Below are 23789 nucleotides of genomic sequence, written 5' to 3' on the forward strand. Positions count from 1 at the left end.
TACAGAAGACATAACGTTTTCGCTGTAAATCAGAATATGCATCGTTTCTCTCTCAATTCTCACGTTTATAACAAGATTTTTAATTAGAAACAAAGCAAATGGAAGCACAATGCATCCATTATGTTTCACATATCACAAATCAACCATTTAATAAAAAGTATTCGGTTTCGACAAGTGTTCTAGGACGACTTTTATTCAAAGGCATCTTCTAAAATTCAGATACTATTCCTTAAATCTGGCAATGAAGAAACTTCATTCAATAAAGTTTTGGTATTCAATTCCAACAAGTGACAGGAATGTGCTTTCATGTATTGTCAACTCATTTATTTGCCATAAATATGCACTAAAATATGGCCTTTAAATATACAAGTATTACTTAATTGAGAAACTCAAAAAATGTTATTTGATCATTCTTTTGTTTCCTAATTCAAAGACATGTCTCAAAAAGTTGGAAAAATTGAAATTGTTATTAAAGGTGGACAGCCTTGGGGATTTCGTTTACAAGCTAAAGCTGAAAACAGGTCCGTCGTAATTGTGGATGAGGTAAGTGTATTTATTTACTTTGATTCTTTCTACGTTACGAATAAATCAAATACAAGAAAAATCGACCCACTTATGTCAATAATTATGAATATTTTGTAAATTAAGTTTAATTCTATTATATTGAATATATCGACCTAGAAAAGAATGCATTAAGAAAGGGTCTTTTTTTATTTGTTTTAACCATGAACTGATTTTTATTTTTCTGTTAAAAATATTATATGGTTGTTTTGGAAAGATGTTTTCGATCTGCTTTGTTGTAATATTATGAAATGATGTTTATGTACTTCATAAAAATTCTTATTAGGAAATATTCGGTTAACAAATTTCAAGAAGTATTTTTTTTTTCAGTGTTTATTTAATATAAATCAAATATATTCATTTTCTTATGATGCATATTATAATCCTGTTAAGAAATTGAAGATTCTTTTTTTAATAACTTCACTTTTTCTGTTTTGATGGTATCTTGGATATGTGCTATTAGAGACAATTTTTCAAATCTTATATGTTTGTTATGCAATGTTCATTTTTATAAATTTGCATCGGCTATTGAATTAATTCGAATTTAACACATTATGTATTCCAAGAAATGTAATTTTCCAGCTTAATAAATTTATATTTACTTTTGACTTTAGTTGAATAAAAACTTCCATATACTTTTAAGCAAATAGAAAACTATTTCATTAAAGCTAGCATTGAGCTTTTGGAAATTATTTATTTATTTCTTATATTTCCAGTAAAAAAAATGTAAATTTTAGATATGCATAGTTTTTAAATATCAGTTTGAAATTTTATACAGTTTTCTTAAAAACATAAAATTTGTTTTGCTTAATTAAATTTATTTTAGAATTAGATTCCATCTTTATCTAACTTTTATTCTAGCATCTATTTGATTTTCACTTTCTATTTTGTTCATATATATTTTTTATAGTCATTCAGGAAATGTTAAAAGTCCTATAATACAAATCACACACAAATATATATAATAATGCATGCTATCCCTGAACTTTTAGGCATCTAAATTAGAATTTACTTTATTTGCCCATTTCTTATTTGTATGATATAGTCATGGCATCTAAATATTCTGTATTTATAAGTATCTATTAGATAGTGAAAAAATATCGAACTGACTAACTATGATTGGTAGTAAATATAATATTACTTGAGTAAATATAATTTGAGTTATTAATACATATTATGATTTATTGAATCACAATATTTCTAATTTTTTTGTTATATATTATATTGATATATATAGCTATGTTAGTATTACCATTAAAATGTATTTAAAGAATGTATCTCTTTTTAATGTTACTATTTTATATATATAGTCTTTAAAAAATTTTTAATATAGGGAATGTTATATATGGATAGATTCCTTTAAATCTGTATACTATTAATTTAAAAATTTCAAATTCTGATCTAAAAATGATAAGAATTAAAAGTTGTCTTTTTCTTGCATTATGCTTTCAAAATTTTGAGGAAGCAATATTGCAATAAACTATTGTAATTGGAAACTTTCAATAAAAATCCATCTTCAAAACATCTTGAGGTATTGGATTTGTTCAGTGAGGAAAAAAAAGAAAAGAAAAATCTAACTCTGCATTTTCTTCAAATTATTTTTCTGCATTATGAGTAGTCTGATAGATTGTACTTTATTTTATTTTGGATGGTAAATTATATGCACTTAGATAGTCCATTGCATTGTGAGCCCAGACTCTGTAAAATATTTTCTACTTAAGGCCCATTCCACGGTAATGTATGTGACAATCGGACTAAAAGATATGCATAAATATCTGATAAATTTATGTACAAATGTAGTGAAAGTCAAAAATTTAATTTTGTTAGACAATTAAAAAAGAGTTTTAATAAATGGTAATGAAAAATATATTTGTATTTAAATTTTGAGAGACCTTTTAAAATTTTTTTTAGATAGTCACGTATGTGACAAAAATTGGAACTGTGATTTGATAACACCAACTTTCTTTAAAAAAATCAGTGAATTATATGCATGAAACGTGCTTAAAAAAAGTTTCCCATAAGAAAAAGGTTTAATGAAGACAAACTAATAAATGCATTAAATATTTCTTTAATTTTTCAATTAAAAAAAAAATGTAACTTTACAGGTCATGTATGTGACAAGTAGTCATGTATGTGACATCGTTCAATTTCACATAACTGCATTTTGAAATATTACAGTATTGCGACCGTTAATTATAGGTGTTGGCAATACTCTAATTATGTCATCCCGCTGAATAACTCCTATATCATTCTCTTGATAAATGAAGTTGCATACGGATACCTGCTTTAGGAAAATAACATTGATTTCGGTGTTATCTAATGCAGACACCTGTGCTACATAAGGCTTCCAGGACTTTTTTCCAAACACTTTTACAAGTAAAAACTTGCCAAGTGAAATATATGCAGAAGTGTGATTTTGTGCAAGTAATGGAGTTCTTTTCAAACACTGTTCTGTATTTTTACAAAAGCATAGCTCTTGCACAGTTGTATCCAAATTTTGCTGACTTGTAAATAAACAAATGTGTTCATCCAAACATTTAATTATGTGGGCTTTTTTAATTCCTGGAACATCCTTAGCTAAATTCCAATCAATTTGAGTTTTATCTATATCCTTTTGCAGCATAGGAATGACAGTGATATTTTGTACTACTTTTGCAGCAACTGTAGCAAAATCAACTGCATTCTGTACTATAGCTCTTCTTGCCTTTACTTCCGCATAGACTCGGGACTTTGCAGTACCTCCTATCCCATCAACAACTCCCTTTCCATGGGAAGTTGCTGAATATTTCCATTCGAAACTAGAAAAATGCTTTTGTGTTTTGAATAAAATAAAGAGGAAGTAACAAATAAATTTGTTTTTAAACTCGCTGGATGGTCCATCGCTCCAAATTATTAATTTTGGTTTATTTGCCTGAAATTTAATAATTTCCAAAAGCTTCAAAATGAAAGCAGACACAGATAGCTTAGATTTATCTTTAGTATCACTTACAATAAGATAACTCTGTGTTTTATGATTCTTTTCAAATAATGCAGCTGTAAACAAAGTTACGTTTTCCCGGCTCCATAGTGCAGACTGTATTTCACTTTGCCACTCACATGAATAACTCATAGCAAAATCTACTTGCAATACAACAGTATTGCTTTGCTTTATATCAGATTGAAAGGCAGCAGCTTGGATTCGTTTAATTTTTACATGCTGCTTAAAACTTTGAAAATTTTCTAAAACATTATCAGTTAATTCAGCTATGCAACCTTCATTGGTTTCTTTATAGAAGCGCTTATTTTCTGACTTAACCCATTGGTGCCATTGTACATTAGAAGCATTATTTAATCCTTTTTTGCCAATAAAATCTAAAAGCAATTTTCCAGCATTACATTTATCACATTTTGTTTCCCAACACTTTGATTCCAAGTCTGAATTGCACAGCACTTCTTTCCAAAAATCATTGTTATAATCAATATTTAATCCTTTTAACAAAAGAATGAAATTCTCATGACTCTTGCATTTACACTGATCACTAGGTGTGTCTTTAAGAAGAAGAACATTTTTAGGTCTTAAACTGCAAAATTTTGAATATCCAATATTAATGCTTGGATTTTCTTCCTTAAACAAAGCATGTGCTTCTTTCATATACATTGTAAGAAAATGTTTACGAACACGTTTTTTAATGCCATTTTCCCAAATTATCATTTCATCATGCATTCCTGGAGCAGTGTAGACTATGTCTGCTCGGCACAAGAAGTCTGCCACAAGTTCTTTGTTTTGATTATTATCACTGATATTGGACTCTCTTTCCTTTTGCAGTTTTAAACCTACCTTTTCCACTAAATTGCTGACTACAGCCATTCGTTTTCGAGGTGAGGTTGGTAAGGCTTTCAAAGTTTTTTTAACTGCTTTGCCAAGTGTCTGGGGAACTGTATAAGGAGAACATTCTGGGGTAGTCGCAATAGAAGAATTCAAACTTGAAATTTTTGTAGAATTACTTATCTTTTTGGCTGCTCTGCATTTCCTCTGCCTTTCTCTAGCTGCTTGCTTTTGTTTCTTTTTCTCCTTTTTTGTCATAGTTGCTGCTTTTAAATCTCTTATTTTTTTCTGCCTTAGCTTTTCTTTCTCTTTAAAATCAGGATCATTTCTTTTTTTCTCATAATATCTCTTTTGTTTAGTAGCATTTTTTATTCTTTGTTCATCATCCATATTTTAAGCTTAAAATAGCAAAATAAGACTAAGATGCTTAAAGATAGCAAAATCTGACTTGCAGCATACTTCAAACACAGTGTGCTGTGAACCTTTGCTTAAAAACAAACATTAGGTTATAGCTGGAGAAGTAAAGGAATGTACTGCCATCTGGTGAGATGAATTTAAAATAACTGCTTTGGATTTTATAATTCAATGTCACATACATAACTGCTTGAAGTCACATACCTGACCATTGAAAATTATAAATTAATTATAATATTTTTTAAATTTTTAAATGCAGTTTCATCAAATAGTATGATTATATTTAGAAAATAAAAATTTAGAACTTTCTATTAATTTAATGATGCAAAAAATAAAAAAAAAGTTTTAATGGTCATGTATGTGACACTCCACAATCTTCATTAGCTTTGATTGTTAAAACAAAGCCAAAATAGACATTAATTTGTAATTTTTTGATATAGTATTACTAAAAACATATTAACAATTGAAAATTAAAATTCTATAGGCACCTTATGAAAGGTGAAATAATTATAGAAACCTTTAAAAAATATAATAATGAAACAGGCCATTTACAAATTCTCAGCCAAGGTTTTAAAAAATGCAATTTTTGATGAGATCTAATATTTTTACACAAAAATCAAGTCAACAACAAGCAAAATCAGATATTTTTCATTAAAATTATGTGTTATAACCATGATAATAGATTAAAAAAAAATTTGCCCCTTGGTTTCAAAATCCATGGAATGGGCCTTAATTGTATGACTAGACTCTTTGTTATCTTGTAATAATTTATTAGAAAAATTAAGCAGAGAAGAAACTTATTAGAACTTCATCATTGTCAGTTTTTAGCATTTTTTTTAATGAACTGAATTGTTTTCAATCTTTATAAAATATATTCATGAAATTAAGTTCAGTATATTGTGATTTAAACTAGAAAATTTTCCTATGTTAATGCATAAGATTAATATCGTTTATAAATATGTTTAGCTTTTTTTTTTTTTCTGTTTTTCCTTTATTATACTGAAAGCATGATAAAATTTAATTACTATATATTTCTTACAGATTGTAAGAGGTGGAAGAGCTGATCAACAAGGAGAGCTGAAAGTTGGTGATCATGTAATAAAAATAAATGGTATCCAATGCTTATCTTTAGCAGATGCTTTGCAGCTTATTGATTCTGCATTTCGCACACTTACAATTGTTGTTTGGAGGTAAGCTTTGCTACTATTATCTATGATGCACCTTCAAATGGTGTGGTTGTGGCCAAGCATAAGTTTCATTAGAATCCAATTTAAAATGTTTCTTTTCGCCTAAGAAATAATGATTTAAAGAATTGTCAAAAATAAATAAGATAAATTTTCGTTTGAAAATATTACTTAAAAAAATTCTAATGCTATATTTTCCAAAATTAATTCTTTCATAACAAATAATTTGTTATGTAAAGGATTGCAAATAGTTCAATTTTATTCTGTAACTAGCGTATTTGAATACAGTTTAAACTTTTCAAACTGAAATTTATAAAATCTGCAATGTTTTTTGAATGTGTAAATGTGTTCATTTAATTCTTTGTTTACATTATTATTGTTGGAATTATAGTTTATTCTATATTAACATAATCCTTAAAATCAAATCATTGCTTTTAATAATATATATTCTATATTTATAGCAATATGGTAATAGTGAATATAAATAGATAGTTAAAATGTTCAGCGAAAAGATATGCAATGTCTGTGATATTCCTTCATATGTTATTATTTTTTATATATATTCTGAATATATTTGAAAGGGAAAGCTAATATATGGAAACAAGTTTTGTAAAAGCAAGTTTTTGAGGTAATGTCTTCTGGTATTGATTAGATGAAATTGAGATTAAAAGTATCACTATAAATAATTTTTACAAAAATTAAAAGAGGAATAGTATTAATGATCAATCAAAATAAAGAAGCAGATTTAAAATATTTATTTCTAATAAATAATAGTAAATAGATACATTAGGTAGAGGAATGTTTAAAGTTTTAATCTTTAAATTTGAATAATCCCTTTTAAAGTTATGATGTTATTTGTTTATAACATCATAACTTTAGTGCAGTGCCTCAAGAAAAATAATTTTATATACTACTGTCTGGAGAGAGTTAATTTGCTATTGTGTTGCATCATGCAGTTTATTGTAAGTTAACAAAGAATTGCCTTGATATAAACAGAAATGCAGCTAGTTCAAGAAATTCATAAAGAATGGAAAAAGTACTTTTCATCCTTGCTAGTCAAATGAAGACATTGATTATATCTAAACTATTTTCAAGCATATTCATAGGAAATTTGCAAGTAAAGGAAGCAAAGAACTTAGAATTATGCAACCAGTGATATAGTGTGTGCTGCATGCATACACCTGTTTCTATTCAAGAACAAATTGTTACAATAGCGAGCTTCATAATCAGGACCAGTTACATCACAAATGGCAAAAAGTTGACTTTTGATTTGATATTTGTTGAAAAACAGATGAAACTCATTTTTGATTCTTGGAATAAAATTCTGAACTTTCCTCTATCCAGTAATGTATTATATGTCTCACTACCAATTATTATTTATTAGAAATAAATATTTTAAGTTTGCTCTTTCTCTTTTTTTGTTTTTTTGTTTTTTTTACAGTTGCACCACAAAGGAAGATTTATCTTCAACTAATATATCAAAATTTATGTCATTTATGTGTTTTTTTATTATTTATTTAAGTTGCATACCTGAAAAATTTAAAATTTTTCATAGAAAGCAGATTATCACATAATATTTAAAATGCTGCTTAAATAAATTGTACAACTTATGTGGCTTGTCAGACTAGAAAATCAATATAAATTTATTGCATAATCCATTCGATATTATTCATAGCTTCTATATCATAGAATCTATCAAGCTAATCATTTAACAATATTGTATCAACTCAGAAATAAACAGTGCCAAAATAAATAAAATTCTCAGAGGCTGAAAATTGTTTGTCTGAAAAAGAGTAATTATCACCTTAAATGAGGTATGTTTATATAATGACTGTATGCTCCTTTCAATTTTTTTTTGTCTGAAAAAGAGTAATTATCACCTTAAATGAGGTATATTTATATGACTGTATGCTCCTTTCAATTTTTTTTTTTTTTACATGATTGTTTTTTGATGGACAGTTACATTTTTTGTTTTTTGATGGACCGTTACATTTTTTGTCAGATATATTTTCACTTGAATAAAGCTGTTTTCTAATGATTATTAAATTCATGCTTAATTTTTGGTTTTTCAATGAAGAAGTAATAGAAATTATTATTTTTCTCTTTGCAGGACAAACAACTTCTTAAGTAAAGATAAGCCAAAAGATTATTTTGATGCTGTGCATCAATTTGATCAGATGCCAAACAATGCTCCTTATGAATCCCAAAGTACTCCACAAAGTACATCAATCTATGAAAATATTAATTTTACATTTCAAGAAGGAAAACAAAGAAGCAGAAAATTCTCCCCTATTGAAAAATTTTGCCATGTTAATAACAAAGATATTTTGACCACCAATTCTCAACATTTACCTTCCAATACCTCCAAAGTGTATCCTGCAAAGAATGACTATTATAAAAATAATTTTAAAACACCATATTCTTGTGTAGATAAAACATTCAAAATTGAACCAGAAAATAAGGCTGCTTATGTTTATAATCCTGAAAGGAAACATCATTCCAAAACACAGAAAGATTTGCATCTCTATAGCAATGTGCAACCACTTCCTGCTTTAAATTATATGCCTGAAATTAATAAATATGAAAGAAGACATTTTTCTAGAACTCCAAAAGAAACTAGGCAGTATAGCAATGTACATTATTTTAACAATTCAACATATGGAAAGATATTTAATATTTCTGAATCCCCAGACACAACACCTGTGCCATCCATTCCAATTCAAGGAAATAATATGCCCACTGCCAATCATAATTTGGGGCAGTACCCTATTAATAACACACCAACCAATAATACCAAAGTCTCAACTGAATATGATTGTTGTAGATACCCCAACTGCCATAATAAATACTTCAACTGTAAAATACATTCACCTCCTGAAAGAGATGTTACATATCCTGCTAGACAGTCATTTAAAAATGATTATGAAAATATTGATTTTATTTCTCAACCTAATTTTACTTATAAAGATCAAAATAACTGTGATAATTTAAATTATGAACAAAACATTGAAGAACCAATTTTAAATTCTGTGCCTTTTGGAAATGAAAAGAAAGAGCTTGATTATAAAACTTTAAAATGGAAGAACGATTCTGTGCCATCAAATTCCTGTGATTTTCCTGTAATCAAATCATCAAATAATCCTTCTAATTACAAATTAGAAGAATCATTAAATTATATTGTTCCTAAAACAACCTCAGATACTCCTACTAACTCAGTGGGTGAAAATTCAGTGTCACCTTTGTGCCATTTTTCAAACAGTGCTTATGAGACAAAAGTTAATTCTTCAGTTAAAGCTGATGATTTAACTTGTCAATCTCTTAAAGATTCTAATATTTTTCATGATAAAACAGTATATGGTCAAATTAACCATGTGTCATACAATGTGCAAGGAAAAGAATCAACAAGTAAATGTTTATATTCTTCCTGGAGCAAGCCATCCTTTAGCAAAAGGATGTTTAGTTCTATGAATAATGCTTCTTTTATCAAAGAAAATGATATGGTAAGATAATAGCTTCTATTATAAACTGCTGTTATTTTTTTACTACAAAATTTATTGATGTATTCTCCCATTTATATTCAGATAGGGAAAAAAGATTAGCATTTTATATCAGTTCTCTATAAATTTATTAATAAGAATATCTTAAAATCATGGTAATGTATTTTATAAGGCTTAAAGTTTTCTCCATCAAAAAAAAAAAAAAAAAACTCTTAAAAGTATTGATATTTTATATATGAAATATACTTAATAGATTGTAAACCTTTTGTATTAGAATTAGTGTAATATGCATAGTCAAACAGTATGAAGAAAAATATATTAAGTATGGTGTAATACTTTGAAATAGTTATTGAGATATTGTACTGATGAAAGAAATCTTTTATGTTTTTATAAATTTTGAGATTTTTCAAAATTTTATGCTGAATGAAATTTGTATTAAAATAATAATCAAGAGACTTCTTAATGCTTGAAAAATTTAATGTGATTGAGTCTAATTCAAAGAAATTTTATTTGTATTAAAGCAAACAAAATTTCTTTATTAACATAACTTCAAATTTCATGTATTTGTATGTTTAAAAATTATTTGCAAATTTGTAATAGAAAAGGTAATTATTATATTGATAATTAAGATATATGTGTATATATTAAGAATAACTGTCATAGGGATAAAGTAAATAATTAATAGAAAAATAATGATAAAAAATTGATAAATTTTATTATTTTGTTATTGTTATTTTCTTTGTCAATGTGATTTTAGGCATATTTTAAATTTCATTATTATGTATTTTTTTTCTATTGTTCTTTAAGAAAGAGGATGAAAAAATGACATTAAAATAAAGTTCAAATTTAATTGGTAATTTCGTTTTATTATGTCAGCTATTTACTTGGATTTTAGAATTTTTTATATTAAAATAGTGAAATCATCAATCCACTAAATCATTCATTTATTCCTTTGTTTAGTTTTTTGGTGCCAGTAACAACTCTATGTGTATGATTTCTAAAGAAGCAGCTGTTGTGAAACTCGTTTCATCAAGACCTCAACAAATATATGTAGATGAAGTATTGAACTTTGTTTTAATTTTTAGTTTAACATTTATGTCTTCTAAATAATAACAGTTGCAGTCTTGTTTTTTATTGTAAATAATTATATTGAAGTAAACATATTCTCCTTTTGTTTTCTATATTTTAAGAAATTTAAAATTACACTAATTTTATCTGCTTACTCCAGAATATTACCTTTCTTTTATTCTGTATACTTGCTTTCCTATTTTAATTTTTATAGTAATTATTATTAATAGAAGCAAAATGGGTTTGTATTAAAGAAGAAAATGCTGTAATTTAATGAAAATACTTATTACTCTTTTGAAATTATTGTTGTTTAATTATAAATTTATTTAATTTACCTATTATTTTCTTGTATTATTTTACAGAATATTGGGGGAAAAAACCCAAATGTATTTGGAAAAATAGGAGTAATTCATTAATTTATGCATGACTGAATGATTAATTGAGACTTCAAAGAACTTATTTTATTATTATTATTAAAGATATTTATTTAATATAATAGCATATATCACATGCTGAATTTATTGCATTCCTTATTATAATAATTTATGGATTAACGTATTTTAAAGGATGACGAATTGAAAGAAATTGATGCAAACAGGAATAGAATTGCTGCATCTTTTTCACCAATTAATGCATCTCCACCTTTACCATCACCACCACCTGAAAATGACACAGAAATATTACCATATCATGAGCCACTTCCATCACCTCCGTAAGTTGCAATTCTGTTTTTATGAATTTGCCTAATAAAGCAATATACTATAAAATATATCAACAAAACTAGAATCAGCAGGTTTCAGAATATTTATGTGATTGTAAATATTCTTATCTCAGCTTTTTTAAGCAGGTATAACAGTATTTATATGGTTTTGCAGCTTATAGATTGTAGTGATGAACAAAGTTTTACTTTACTTCTTATGAAATATTGCATGCTTCATGTCGAAAATCATGCAGTAGTATTTTCAATAAAATATCATCCAAGTTATTATTCTGAATTAATTTGCTAGCACTCTTAATTTTAAAAAAAAGAATGAAAATGTATTTTTTTCCCCTTCACTATAGCTTTTGTTTCTTATTAGGTTTTATTTTAACAAAATTGGTTATTAATGCTAATAATAAAATGTACTAATAGTAAAATTAAAAAATAATTAATTATAACACTATTATAATTAATTCCTGCAATGAAACATTCTTATTGAGACATTCCTAAAATGTTTTTGCAAGTAAAATTCATATATATATATATATATATATATATATATATATATATATATATATATATATATATATATATATATATAATATTGAAATAACAATTTTGATGTTGCCATTTGTGAATTATATGCTCTTTATAGAATTGCTTGCAAGATATATTGAGCATGGGGCATAAAATGATATATGTACTTTTAAAACTTAGAATTGATATTCACAATTTATGCTGAAGGATACAGATATGCGTGTATGCTGATACTTTTTCATTGTTTTTTCTGGGGCTACATCAAACAACAGATGTTTTTCTCTGCTACCAATTGACGATTAATAAACTTAAGGCATGAATATCTGCAAGCTTTCAAAGCATCGCATCAGAGATGCTTAGAGAATATGAGATAAACAATCATTTAATCCTGATTTTTTTTGGAGATGCTTATGATGAACATTTATTATTGTGTTGAATTTAAAGTTTCAACTGTTATTTGTAATTTCCAGTAGCACTACTTTGCTAGCTAATTTGAAAACATCAAACAAATCCTAAGAATAATGTTTTGGCCATTTTGATTAAAAGATATTATGTCTTGAAATGAGAGTTTTGCTAAATACTATTCAGATATCTACAACCTTCTTTGGAATTTCAACTCCCTATTTGAGAAGCTGTGTTATAGAGTATAATCATATAGGTCATTGACATAGTTTTATTCTTTTTGTCAAAAGTAACCGAGAATGAATTATATTACATTATTCAAAAATATACAGGAAAAAGCAATAAATAAAAAAGTAAATAAATAAAAAAGTGATTGAAAGATTGATTAATGATTTTATTTAATGTATAAATCTTCAAATTACTGTGGTTTATGTGCTATCAGTACTAGTGCTGTTTTTTATTTTTATGTGGTGTTTTCCTGAGTATTAAAATATAACTTCTTTCTATTTCAATATTATCTTATTTGAATTTTTTTGCAGTTCCAATTTTTTTTTCTGAAGTAAATTTCCAAAGACTATTTTTTATTTTTAATTATAATTCTTTTACTTTTTATAGATTATTTGTTTCTGAACAAAAGCAAAATAATGGCAGTGAAAGGGTTGAAACCATTTATGCAAACTTAGAAATGTTAAAAATTCAATACTCTGTTGTAAGTTCTACTTCGCAAACAAATACCTCAAATGAAAAACATTCTGTAAAATATTCAAGCAGTGTGGAAGATATTGCTAGCAACATCTCTTCAGAAGAAAGTAGGTTTTTTTTAATCATAAAAGTGCTAGTTGTTATTTTAAGCTGGAATTAGAAGTTCTTGTTTTTAATCTATTATGTATTTCTGAATATAAGTCCATCTTTGTATAAGTTGGAAGTGGATTTTTTTTCTTCAAAAATTTAGCTGAAATTCAATAAATATAGGCTAAAATAAAAATCTGTAAAAAAAAAAAAAAAAAAAAACTTTTGATTCTCTGATATATTATTATAAGATGAGAATATTGCCAAGGATGGATTAAATATTTTCCAATTGAGCCATTTGAAAATAAAATGCCAGGTGCCAATATCGATATTTTTTATCCTAATAATGCTATATAAAGCTAGCACATATTTTGCATTCATTTGCAATTGCATTCTTATATATGATTTGTCATATTTGTGCTAATCTTATTCTTGGTTACATTTTATTTTGTGTTTGGAAAAATGAGTAAAAAAAGAAATTCTTAGGCAGCAAATTTCAGACTGCAGGTGATCAGTTTTGGTATTTTTTCATTAAAACACAGCTAACTGTACAAATATTATATATTTTGTTTTGGCGACAACACAACAAGTAAATCAATGTCCTGAAAATCATTTCAACTTAACAAATAATTTATTTCATTTGCAATTTTTTCTTAAGCTTAAGAAATGTTATATTTGGCATTTTATTGTTTGCACTTCGCTGACAGTAAAGTATCAATCTTTTTGTTAAGTAAGTTTGTCTGTATATAAGCCAATCCTTGTAATTTAGCTTAAAGATTCTGAAAATATCTTGACCTGTATACAAAAATATATGGCATTTGTGATTTTTTTTTAAAAAAATTTCTGATTTAAAAATTACTTTTACAGGTACATCTCATTCAGTCCAGTCGGAGTTTGTTGAGGCAAAGCCCCAAGTTGATGATCCATTTATGGAAAAGATATTTCAAAATCAAGAAAAAAATTTGTAGGCAACTTTTTTTATTTTTAATATTTCTTTGATCCTTTATTATTTTTAATCATTTCTTGTAAAAATTTCTTAATAAATAAGATGTTTGTATAGTGAGGAAAGGATATAGTCGATAAAGGATATAAATAGGCAATTGCCAACTTATGATTCGTAATTTCTCTTTTGGAAAATTGAATAATCTTTTGCAATCAAAACTATTGTCATAATTCAGGGAGGGAGGGAGGGTATATTCAGAAATGATATTTCAGGACAATTCAATTGAATCTGAATTATTACAAGTTATTACAGAATTATCTACAAGTTTCTATCTGATTTGTTATCTACAATAGCAAATTATTTTCAAATTTTTTAAAATTTAATTCAAATTTTGATTCCATACCAAATTTTTAAGCACACATAACCGTCATAATTGTTTCTATCTTTATCTATAGTATAGTGTAAGAGGATTTAGAGATATAAACAAATAAATAAATAGTTCATTTTGTTTTACTGAAGAGGAAGTTAATATTTGCACTACACACGTACTAGCATTTGAGATTTATTTAAGGTTACTCCTATGGCAGAAAATTTCAAGTACTGACTATAAATAGATTAACTTATTGTATATGAGATAAATTTTGTATGTATTGAAGGGTAAAAAAAGAATTGAAAGAATGCTGAAAGATTTGGGCAAAACACAATCAAATTAAATTTTCTGTATTCCTGATAGGTATTGCATTTATGTCTGAAATGCAAGTTATATGAAAAAAAAATATACAAATATCAAGGGCAACCTTTTTTCTTTTATTAAAAGAGCTAATAAAATAAGAAATAACTGTCCAAAATTTGGAATCAAAGTAACGATAGATATGTTGTAATGTTTCAAAAAATGATGCATTTATTAAAGGGTTAAGATATGTCACTACTTTGAAAAGGTCAAAGATTATTTATTTATAAATTAAATACAATATTGGTAATAAAATATAATACTATATACTATAATAATACTATATAGAATAAATTTGAACCTTACTTTTGATATAAAAAAAATACTTTGCATACTCTCTCTCTCTTTGTTTTAATTTGGCATCTTTAGTCATTAAAGGTTTAGTATTTTGCAAAATTTCTTTAGAAATTAATTATTGAATACAAAAGGATGTATGGAAATTGCATTTTACATTAAGTATATAATATACTTCTTATTAATTCCTGAATTTTGCTTTTTTGAGTAATAAAGAATACATATCAAATTCTAAATAGCTTATCAAGAAATGTTAAAAGAATTTATTGTATCCATAATTTAATATTTTTTTGCTAAATTTATGTTTATTTAGTTTCTTTTCTTTCCCCCAGGAGAATGCTTAATCTTCCATTTAATAGTGCATACTTTACTACCTCAGTACCAAAAGCAAAGCTTCTTACTCGTTATACATCTAAACTTCACCCCAATAAGATGACTGAAGTAAAAGAACTTTCTAATGAAAAGGTAATTATTTATTTGCAGGCTTCTATAGTATTTATAACTGATATGCATAAATTAATCTTTTTTGGTTTGTTAAGCAATCTGGATCAATATATTTTTTAATTCTAATATAACAGATCTTTATTAGATTAGCTTTTTTTCATGAAGATTTAATGGTTTAAATATTTTTGTGAGCTAACCGAAATGTATGAGCAATGTAATTATTGAAATCTCTGAAGGTTTATTTTTTCAATATCATGTTTTATTTTGCAAGTTATTGCTATAGTTGTGAAAATTTCATATCCATTAGTTATATTATTTTAATTTTTTTATTAACAGTTTTTTTATTGTTTTTTAAAAAGTTTCTTATTTGTAACTAAGCAATTTCATGATTTAATAAATAAATAAAAAAGCAATTAACCACATCATCTGGAAATGATAGTAGTGCTTAAGTTTCTTATATTTTCTTCTGTTCCTTCTTTTCTCATTGTTAACTGCAAATATTTTAAGACCATTAATTTCGATTCCAAAAGTAAAATGCTGCAATTTTTATCCTTAGACTGGTCAACATTAGAGTTTTTTAACTTTCATGATTCTTCCACTCTTATTTTAGAAAACTGGGGTTCTTTCAATTTACCTCAACTTCAATTATATTCCATTAAAAGTCTTTGAATATCGAAGTTAATTTTTTGATTTCTTTGCTAGTTAAATTTTGATTAAGTGCAGTGACATACATTCTGTGATGTATGCCACTGTATAGTATTGTATGTTACCGTTGTTCCAAATCGCAGATCTATTATTTTCCTAGTGTTTTATGAATATTTAGATAATACTCGATAATATTTTCAAACTTTATTAATAATTAATTTATTTAATTTTGCTTGTAATATTTAAACCCATCAGCAATATAACACTATTTACCTTTTAGAGCTTTTAGCCTTAGATGGAAAATGGAAGGAATAACTATTATAATTCCTTAAATATATCCACCCTTATTCAGAAAATGTCACTCTTTATAGGAGAAAAAGAACTTTTTGAAGATTGCATTTTCAATTAGTCTCAATGTTCTACTGCTGCACATATATATACATTAACTTAATTCAATAATTTGAATTTTCTTCAAATTGTAACACCGGAGACATTAGAAAGAAACATTTTTTTTTCCAATAAAGAAAACTTTTTCACGGGCTTCAGAATATGAAACAAAATAAGAAAATATTTGATAGTCAAAGACAAAAAGAAAAAATTCACATGAAATAATTATAGTTATATTTGATGAATTTTTTTTATCTTTTAAAAGATCCTTTAATAATTTTTATTTTCAAATATTATGGAGTTTAACAGAAGTCATCCTTAATGCTTCTATGATTGCAGTATGATTCTATTTGGAGAAAATTTTAGAAGCTCTTACTTGGAATAAAACATGGGTAGCAGCATCAAGGAATAAAATTTCTTCAAAAATTTTATTTATTTATTGTAAATCTTTATGAATGTATTAAGGAATGCAGAAAAGTAATTGAAAAATTAATTATCTATTTCAGGTAAAAATGTTCTAAATATTTTATTTGATTAACTAAGTATCTAACAGTTCAAAATTAATTAAAGACAAAATTTGTAAATGGTGTAAACATGCAACAATATGTAGTTATGGTACTGTGAAATTACAATATCCTCCATGATTGTGTCATCACTGTCATTTGTTGCAAATCATGCTTTTGATTATTTTTTTTTTTTTTGTATATCATTCTTATATATCAACAATATAATACATGTGTTGATGTATCAAATTAGTATTAGATTAAAAACTTTTAAATTTAATATTTATCTTAACCAGTCATGTTATATTACATGTACATGAAAATATTCTAAAAGTTAGGTTTTGCAAGCTTTGTATTCTTGAACTGTAAATCTACTAGTTAGAATTGTTTTAATACTTATTGTTTCTTCTGCTTTTATAGTTTTATAATTATAGTGCTTTTCCATCTTGATTATTTATAAAGATACAAAATATGTGATGAAATTTATCTTTTGAATATTAAAATGTCTGCAACTGCTTCCTTATAATGGTACAAGTAAATATAAATATACAGTACTTACAAAACATATGAGACTTAAAACCAGTTTTGAAAAATACTATCCATGCTATTGGTATTAAATTTTTCTCTCTTTAGGAGGAATTAATTGCAAGTCTCAGGAAGAAATTAAATATTTTACTTGAAGAAGAAGCTGCTCTACAGGATGAATTGCGACAAAATGAGGAATTAGGAAATAATCTTTCAGATAAATTAGATGGCACTGCCACACAAAATGAATTGAAAAAATTTAGAAATCATGTCCAGGAATTGGAAAAAATTACCAACTTATTATTATCCTTATCTGGAAGATTAGCAAGAACTAAAAATGCTCTTTTGATTTTACCATCTGATGCTTCAGCTGAAGAAAAGGTAAGTAATATATATATTATGAAAAATGAGTTTTTTTTTTAAAGATTAGTTTTTATTAGCATTACATACATATTTTTGTTAGCTTTATATGATATTTAGAAGTAAAAAAAGTATTTAATTAATAATAAGCCAAGTACATTATAAATCAATAAAAAAAATTCCAATGTTAAATTACATATAACTCAAAGGTTCAGAAATTGAACCATTTTTAATTAAATGCTGATTTAAAATACTCCAAATTTCCGTTTGTTAAACAGAATGGATCATAAATCTAGTGATCTTATCTGAAACTAGCCCTGTGATTAACTTTTATTTACAATTTGTTTTTTCCAGAATAATTATCTTGATTTCAATTGTTTAGGATCCATAATAAGATACTACTTCTTGAGGGAATTCATTTATTGAAGTGTACAGCTCCCTTTGTATATTTTCAAAATTATTTAAGAAATGATGGTATAATATATGATTATGTTAAATGACTGAGTTACTTATATTTGATGGTATCTCATGGGATGTGGAAGATTATTATTTATTTTATTCTTTGAAAATATATCAATTTTCATCTGCAACTAAGGCTTAAATTTTCAGTAATAAATAGAGTTAGTAGTATTCAATTAATATTTTGCAGTGCATCTTTCCATGACCTTGTTTCTTCCTTTCATTTCTTTTCTGCATCTGCTAATATGAATACTTCAAATTCTAATCAAATACCCGAAATGTTAAGTGAAAACATATTGTAAACATCAAAATGTTTTGCTTGTCAAATTGAACCTTTCAATTACAAGAAAAGAAAAGTGTAAATTATATGATTCCCAGAATTTTACCCCTCCTAAATAAGCAATTTTAAAAGAAGTGTAAGAAAAAATTGTTATTAATATTTTTTGCTCAAAATTATTATTACTATGAATATGTAAAAATAGAAGGTTATTACCCTATTAATTATATTAAAAACACCAAAAAGGAGAAACTATAAAATTATGATTTTTAAAAAACTATAAAAAAATGAATATAAAAAAAAATATTTAACATTTTTATAGATATGTATGAGAAGATTTTAATTTTTGCCTTTCCTCAAAAATAAATCTGTTAAAAAATTCCAAAGATGATATTTTGACTTGAAAATCTAATTCATGATATATGTCAAAAACTCCTAAGAATTTTGTGCATACATGTTGATTGCAAATAGTTGATTTTGTGATACATGCAAATAGTTTCAGTTTATCCATGGAAGTAAAATGAAAAGGCTGGAGCTCCAATTGTAGCAATTTGTAGCTCCAAAATTTGTCCTATAAATAGCACACAGGTTGTTAACTGGCTTTTGCAGATAAAGAAGGCTTGTAAAATACTTCTGTATGCTATGTGGGCTACAACAAAAACTATGCCACTAATTTTATACTATGAAAATAATTAATGGTATGACTATATTCTAAAAATTTTAATCGGATACCTTTTCTGGTGGATTTTATTTTTGCATATTACTTATTTAATTATTTTTTATTTAGTATATTTTCATCAAACTGTTATTTTTGCTTCCTTTTCTAGGTGCTTTTGGACACGAAGTATAAGAAACTCACTCAGCAATATGAGGAAGCTCTTCATCTTCAAAAAGATATCGATAATAGAAACAAACAAGTATTAGTTTACTTGCAAAAGTATTTAAATAAAGATGAGCTTGCTGATTACAATCACTTTATTAAGATGAAAGTCAAGCTTTTAGTGGATTACAAAGAGTTAGTGGAAAAAATTAAATTGGGGGAAGAACAGCTTAAAGCTCTAACAAACAGTTAACTCATTGATTCTCACATTGAAAAATGACGTTTATAGTTTGTGTGTGTATATATATATTTATATTAATTTAAAATACTGCTGGACAATGACAAATTTAGGAAAAAAAATTTTAACTTATTAAATGAAGCATTTTTGCTATTATTGTTTGTAAGAATTTTTGTTACTTCCTTTACTCTCAGGAAATGGAGTGTGATATATTTAATATTTGAAAATGAAGTGAAAAAAAAACAATAAGTATAAGAGTACTTTTACAACAAATCAGCTAAGACAGAATTGCATATTTTTCTAATGTGCCTTATTTTATATTTTTGTTTAAAATGTAACTAAACATGTTACATAGTTAAAGGTGTTGCTGTTATATTGCTTTTTTTGTATTTTTATGTGCTAGAATTTTAAGAAAATGATTTTGTAAAGTAGCTCATTTATTTTTGAGAATTTTAATTTCAAAAAGTTAGGATTTTTAAACAAATGTTTGAATACTTTACAATTGTTTTTTATGATATATGTTATTAAATTTTTAAAAAAAAAAAAAGTAGAAAATCTGTCTTGAGTTTTTATTGATTGATTGATTACTGATTTCATTTACTTCATGGAAATCATTTGCTAATTCATTTTTCCAACTTAATCAGCTTGTACAAATCGTAATACTTACCAAAATTTAATTATAAAGAGCAGAGTTATAAAGCATTTTTACTCTAACAGAAATTTGAAGTTTTTAGTTTTGGACAATGATACAAAAGAATCTAAAAACACTATTAGCAATTTTTTCACCCAACTATTAAACAATTAAGAAAGAACATCCATTTTTCTGACAGAATAAGTTTCATGGTATTGTTTAAATATCACCAGAATGCTTTAGAAATAATTTTTTAAATCAAAGTAGAAATCTTTCAGATATGTTAATTTAATTTCGTAAAATTATTTATATCATTAGTGTAATGGGAAAAAAATTGGATGGTAAATTAGTACAATGAAATTATATGATATGCCTTCATATTTTTCAAGTAATGAGTTTTTTCTTTCTAATTATACATGATTTTCAGCTGCGATGTTTAATCTGAATTGTTTCGAAAATTTCTTTCCAGTTGTTGAAAGAATCAAAGAAAAATGAACAAATAAGTTAAAATAGAATGTGTAACATTATATAAGGCAAGATTTGTTTCAGAAAATGTTGAAACTGTTTGCTTCAGGAAAGAGTGTTTATTGACTTAGAAACCAAAATGCAGATTGTTCACAACAAGCAATCTAGAAAGATATATGTATGTAAAGGATATATTTCTGCTCATCAAGGTATGCTTGGAATGACATGAAATACATTTTGAGACAGCATTTCACACTTATTTTTCACCTTATATGTAAGGAACAGATTGATGTTTTGAGAATATGGATATGAGGCATTGCTGTTCTGAATCCTTTGAGTTATTTCTTTTTGATGACAAAATCCATTCTTAAAAAAATCGTTTTAAAACTCTTGACTGACCAGCAGGACCCTCCCCTCATCTTTCCCAAACACCTGCACTTTGTAATATATGAAAAAAGCAAATATGCCCCTTTCCTGCATTTGATTAGTTCCAATTTTCAACACTATCTATAATTTTAATGACAAGACCCTCACCAAATTTTATTTATCCAGTATATTGGGTTTTTGAGTAGATTTTATACCATTCATGTATTGCATTAAAGGTATATAATTAACATGTTGCGAGATTTGGTCCAAAATTTGATAACAGATTTTGAATTATGGTTTAAATTAGTTGGCTTGTTATATTTTTAGATTATCTTGTTTACAAGCACGCAAATGTAAAGATCATGTACCAGATTTCATTTGTCTAGTTTGCCATAGTTTTGAATTATGTTCACATATTGGCTAAAAATTGCAGAATTATATTTTTGTGCTCAATGCATGTGTAAACAATGGAAATATCAAAATTCAAATTTTAATGTTGATTACAATACATTGTTTTATATGCAAGAAAATAAAGTAGGCACTCAAAAAATTTATATATTTCATAGTTTAAATTTATTTTGCTCACAGCTATATTTTAAGGTTTAATTTATTGAAATATCATAACTTTATCTTATGTTCAAAAAATACAATTCTAGTATAAGTTATTTTAGGTTTGGAATTCTATTTCAAAGTTATAGCCTTACACTGTTTAGGAGTATTTTTCATTTATACATAGTTATGAAATAAAATTAAATAACTTTAATTAATGTAATAATGTACTGTAATCAAGATAGTGAAAATTTGGAAGATAAAATTAATGTGTAAATTATAAAATTAGAGATATATTAGTTATTGAACTCCTTAAAAATTAAATTTAAAACTGATTAATGCTTGCTTCCCATAGTTATAATTTTAAATTATTTTTTGACCTTTGTAAAAAAAAATCAAAATTGTAGCACTAATTTTTCCTGATTGAAATTGTTTACTTGTATATTTTGTTAAACTTTTTTTGAAATTCATTATTATATTTTTCCCAACCTCAAATGAAATAGTATCCTAGTGATCTGATAGACAGGTTTTCTATGGTATATAAACAGTAACACAAAAGTAACTTCAGGTTCACCCTGAATCCGAAATATGTTCCATTCTGATATACAAGCTCCAACAATTAAAAAAAATAAAGCTGTGAAATTTTGAATGAGAGAGTAAATAAATTTAATATTTCTAATAATTTTTGTAATCAGCATAAAAAGTTATGTTTTAGTCAATTAAAAAAATTTATATAAATATTTTCATTCGATTTAGATTTATATTTGCAAGAAGTAATTGGTCTGTTGCAGTTGGAACCATTCACTTTTGGTTATGATTTAAATTTCTAGATTGACACTTTGTAGCTACATTGAGTTATAGTGATAAAAGTTTTTTTTATCACTATCAGATGCAGATATTGTTACCCAATTAGATACTGTTACTCCTATTTCCAGACACATGCTTGTGCATAAATGTCTGATAATCAAGTGATAAACCCTAGCCAAGGTAGCCAATTGTTTTTATAAAACTAACTTTCAAAACTGTGATGTTTTGATTTGATCATCAAGCTGGGACTCTTAATATGCAATTTCTGCCCTCAATTTTAAGCATCTTCAGTGAAATTCAATTTTATCTAATTATGATAATGATTTGGCATAATTTCTATAAATTGTGTGATGTGATTATATGGATTGCAGATAACAGACAAATTTTTGGTGTAAAAGTTACCAAATTTAGCACATACTGGGTAATAATGTTCAATTTTTAAAAAACTTCAATAATCAGTTTTTTATTATGAATCGTCAATGTTTTATAAGGCTAACATTTTTATAATTGCTATTTCAACAAAAAATTATTTAAATTTTCAAAACTAAAATTATTTCAATTTCCCAATATTGTGAAATCTATTAAATGTGTGTGTATATATGTGTTCGTTTTTATTATTATTATATAATCCAAAAAGGTTGCTTTTTAAATTTCTCATTAATATACGAGATGCAATAATAAAAACTATACTTCTTGTATTTTAGATATAAATAAATTAGCATTAAATTCACAGGACAAAATTATTTATCAAAGATTCATGAATCACAATATTTAAATTTTGGTGAATAATAACTAAATGGAATTTTATGCTTAATAATCTAAAATGAATTGTAGTGATGTATTAATTTCAACAGGAGCAATGTATACTATTTTCTCAGACATTAACAAGAAAAAATAAAATCTGTATTTTCTTTTAAATATCTATAACATAGATTATAGAAATAAGTTTTCTGTGCCATTTGATGCAAAAGGATTTGATTTTTACACCAAGTGTTGCATTTTATAAAATTGCCATCATTACTTTTCCTGTTAAATTGCTGTGTTTTATATTCCAGACCTACTCTCCTCCCCCTTTCCTACTATTACTTTAGTGAACTTTTTTCTCATTCCAAAAGTTTAGACAAATAAAGCAAGCATATTTTAGATTAATAAAAAAATAGAAAGAATTAGTGTTTGTAAAATTGTAAAAAAAAAATTATTCAAATGAAGATGGATTTCTGCATTATTTCACTAATTTTGGAAAATCCAACAGAAGTACTTGAGAGACCACTAAAATTACAGATTTAGATACAAATGAGATTAACATCTCATTTTAAACTACATAAGAGTTATTTTTTATGGACCTCATAATTTTAATCGTGGTCAGACAAAAAAGATATCTGATTGCAC

The 23789-nt window shown here is 25.8% G+C and overlaps 1 protein-coding gene across 1 annotated transcript; it reads left to right on the top strand.

Annotated features, from left to right (window-relative positions):
* Positions 1-279: 279 nt before the first annotated feature.
* Positions 280-20005, top strand: LOC129971581 (uncharacterized). The gene is made up of 10 exons (XM_056085480.1): positions 280-543; positions 5822-5970; positions 8075-9464; positions 10422-10520; positions 11096-11241; positions 12784-12977; positions 13825-13921; positions 15257-15389; positions 17537-17809; positions 19352-20005. Exons 1-10 carry the CDS (start codon positions 436-438, stop codon positions 19595-19597), a joined length of 2835 nt encoding a protein of 944 aa, XP_055941455.1. The 5' UTR covers positions 280-435; the 3' UTR covers positions 19598-20005.
* The last annotated feature ends 3784 nt before the right edge of the window (positions 20006-23789 follow it).

Source organism: Argiope bruennichi, chromosome 6 (genome assembly GCF_947563725.1).
Source record: "Argiope bruennichi chromosome 6, qqArgBrue1.1, whole genome shotgun sequence".
NCBI lineage: Eukaryota > Metazoa > Arthropoda > Arachnida > Araneae > Araneidae > Argiope > Argiope bruennichi.

Excerpts from the sequence above, each read along its gene's own strand:
- LOC129971581 (XM_056085480.1), top strand. The coding sequence starts at position 436 with ATGTCTCAAAAAGTTGGAAAAATTGAAATTGTTATTAAAGGTGGACAG. Across the intron at positions 5,971-8,074 it reads CTTACAATTGTTGTTTGGAG|GACAAACAACTTCTTAAGTA; the intron begins GTAAGCTTTGCT and ends TTCTCTTTGCAG. Across the intron at positions 15,390-17,536 it reads AAGAACTTTCTAATGAAAAG|GAGGAATTAATTGCAAGTCT; the intron begins GTAATTATTTAT and ends TTCTCTCTTTAG.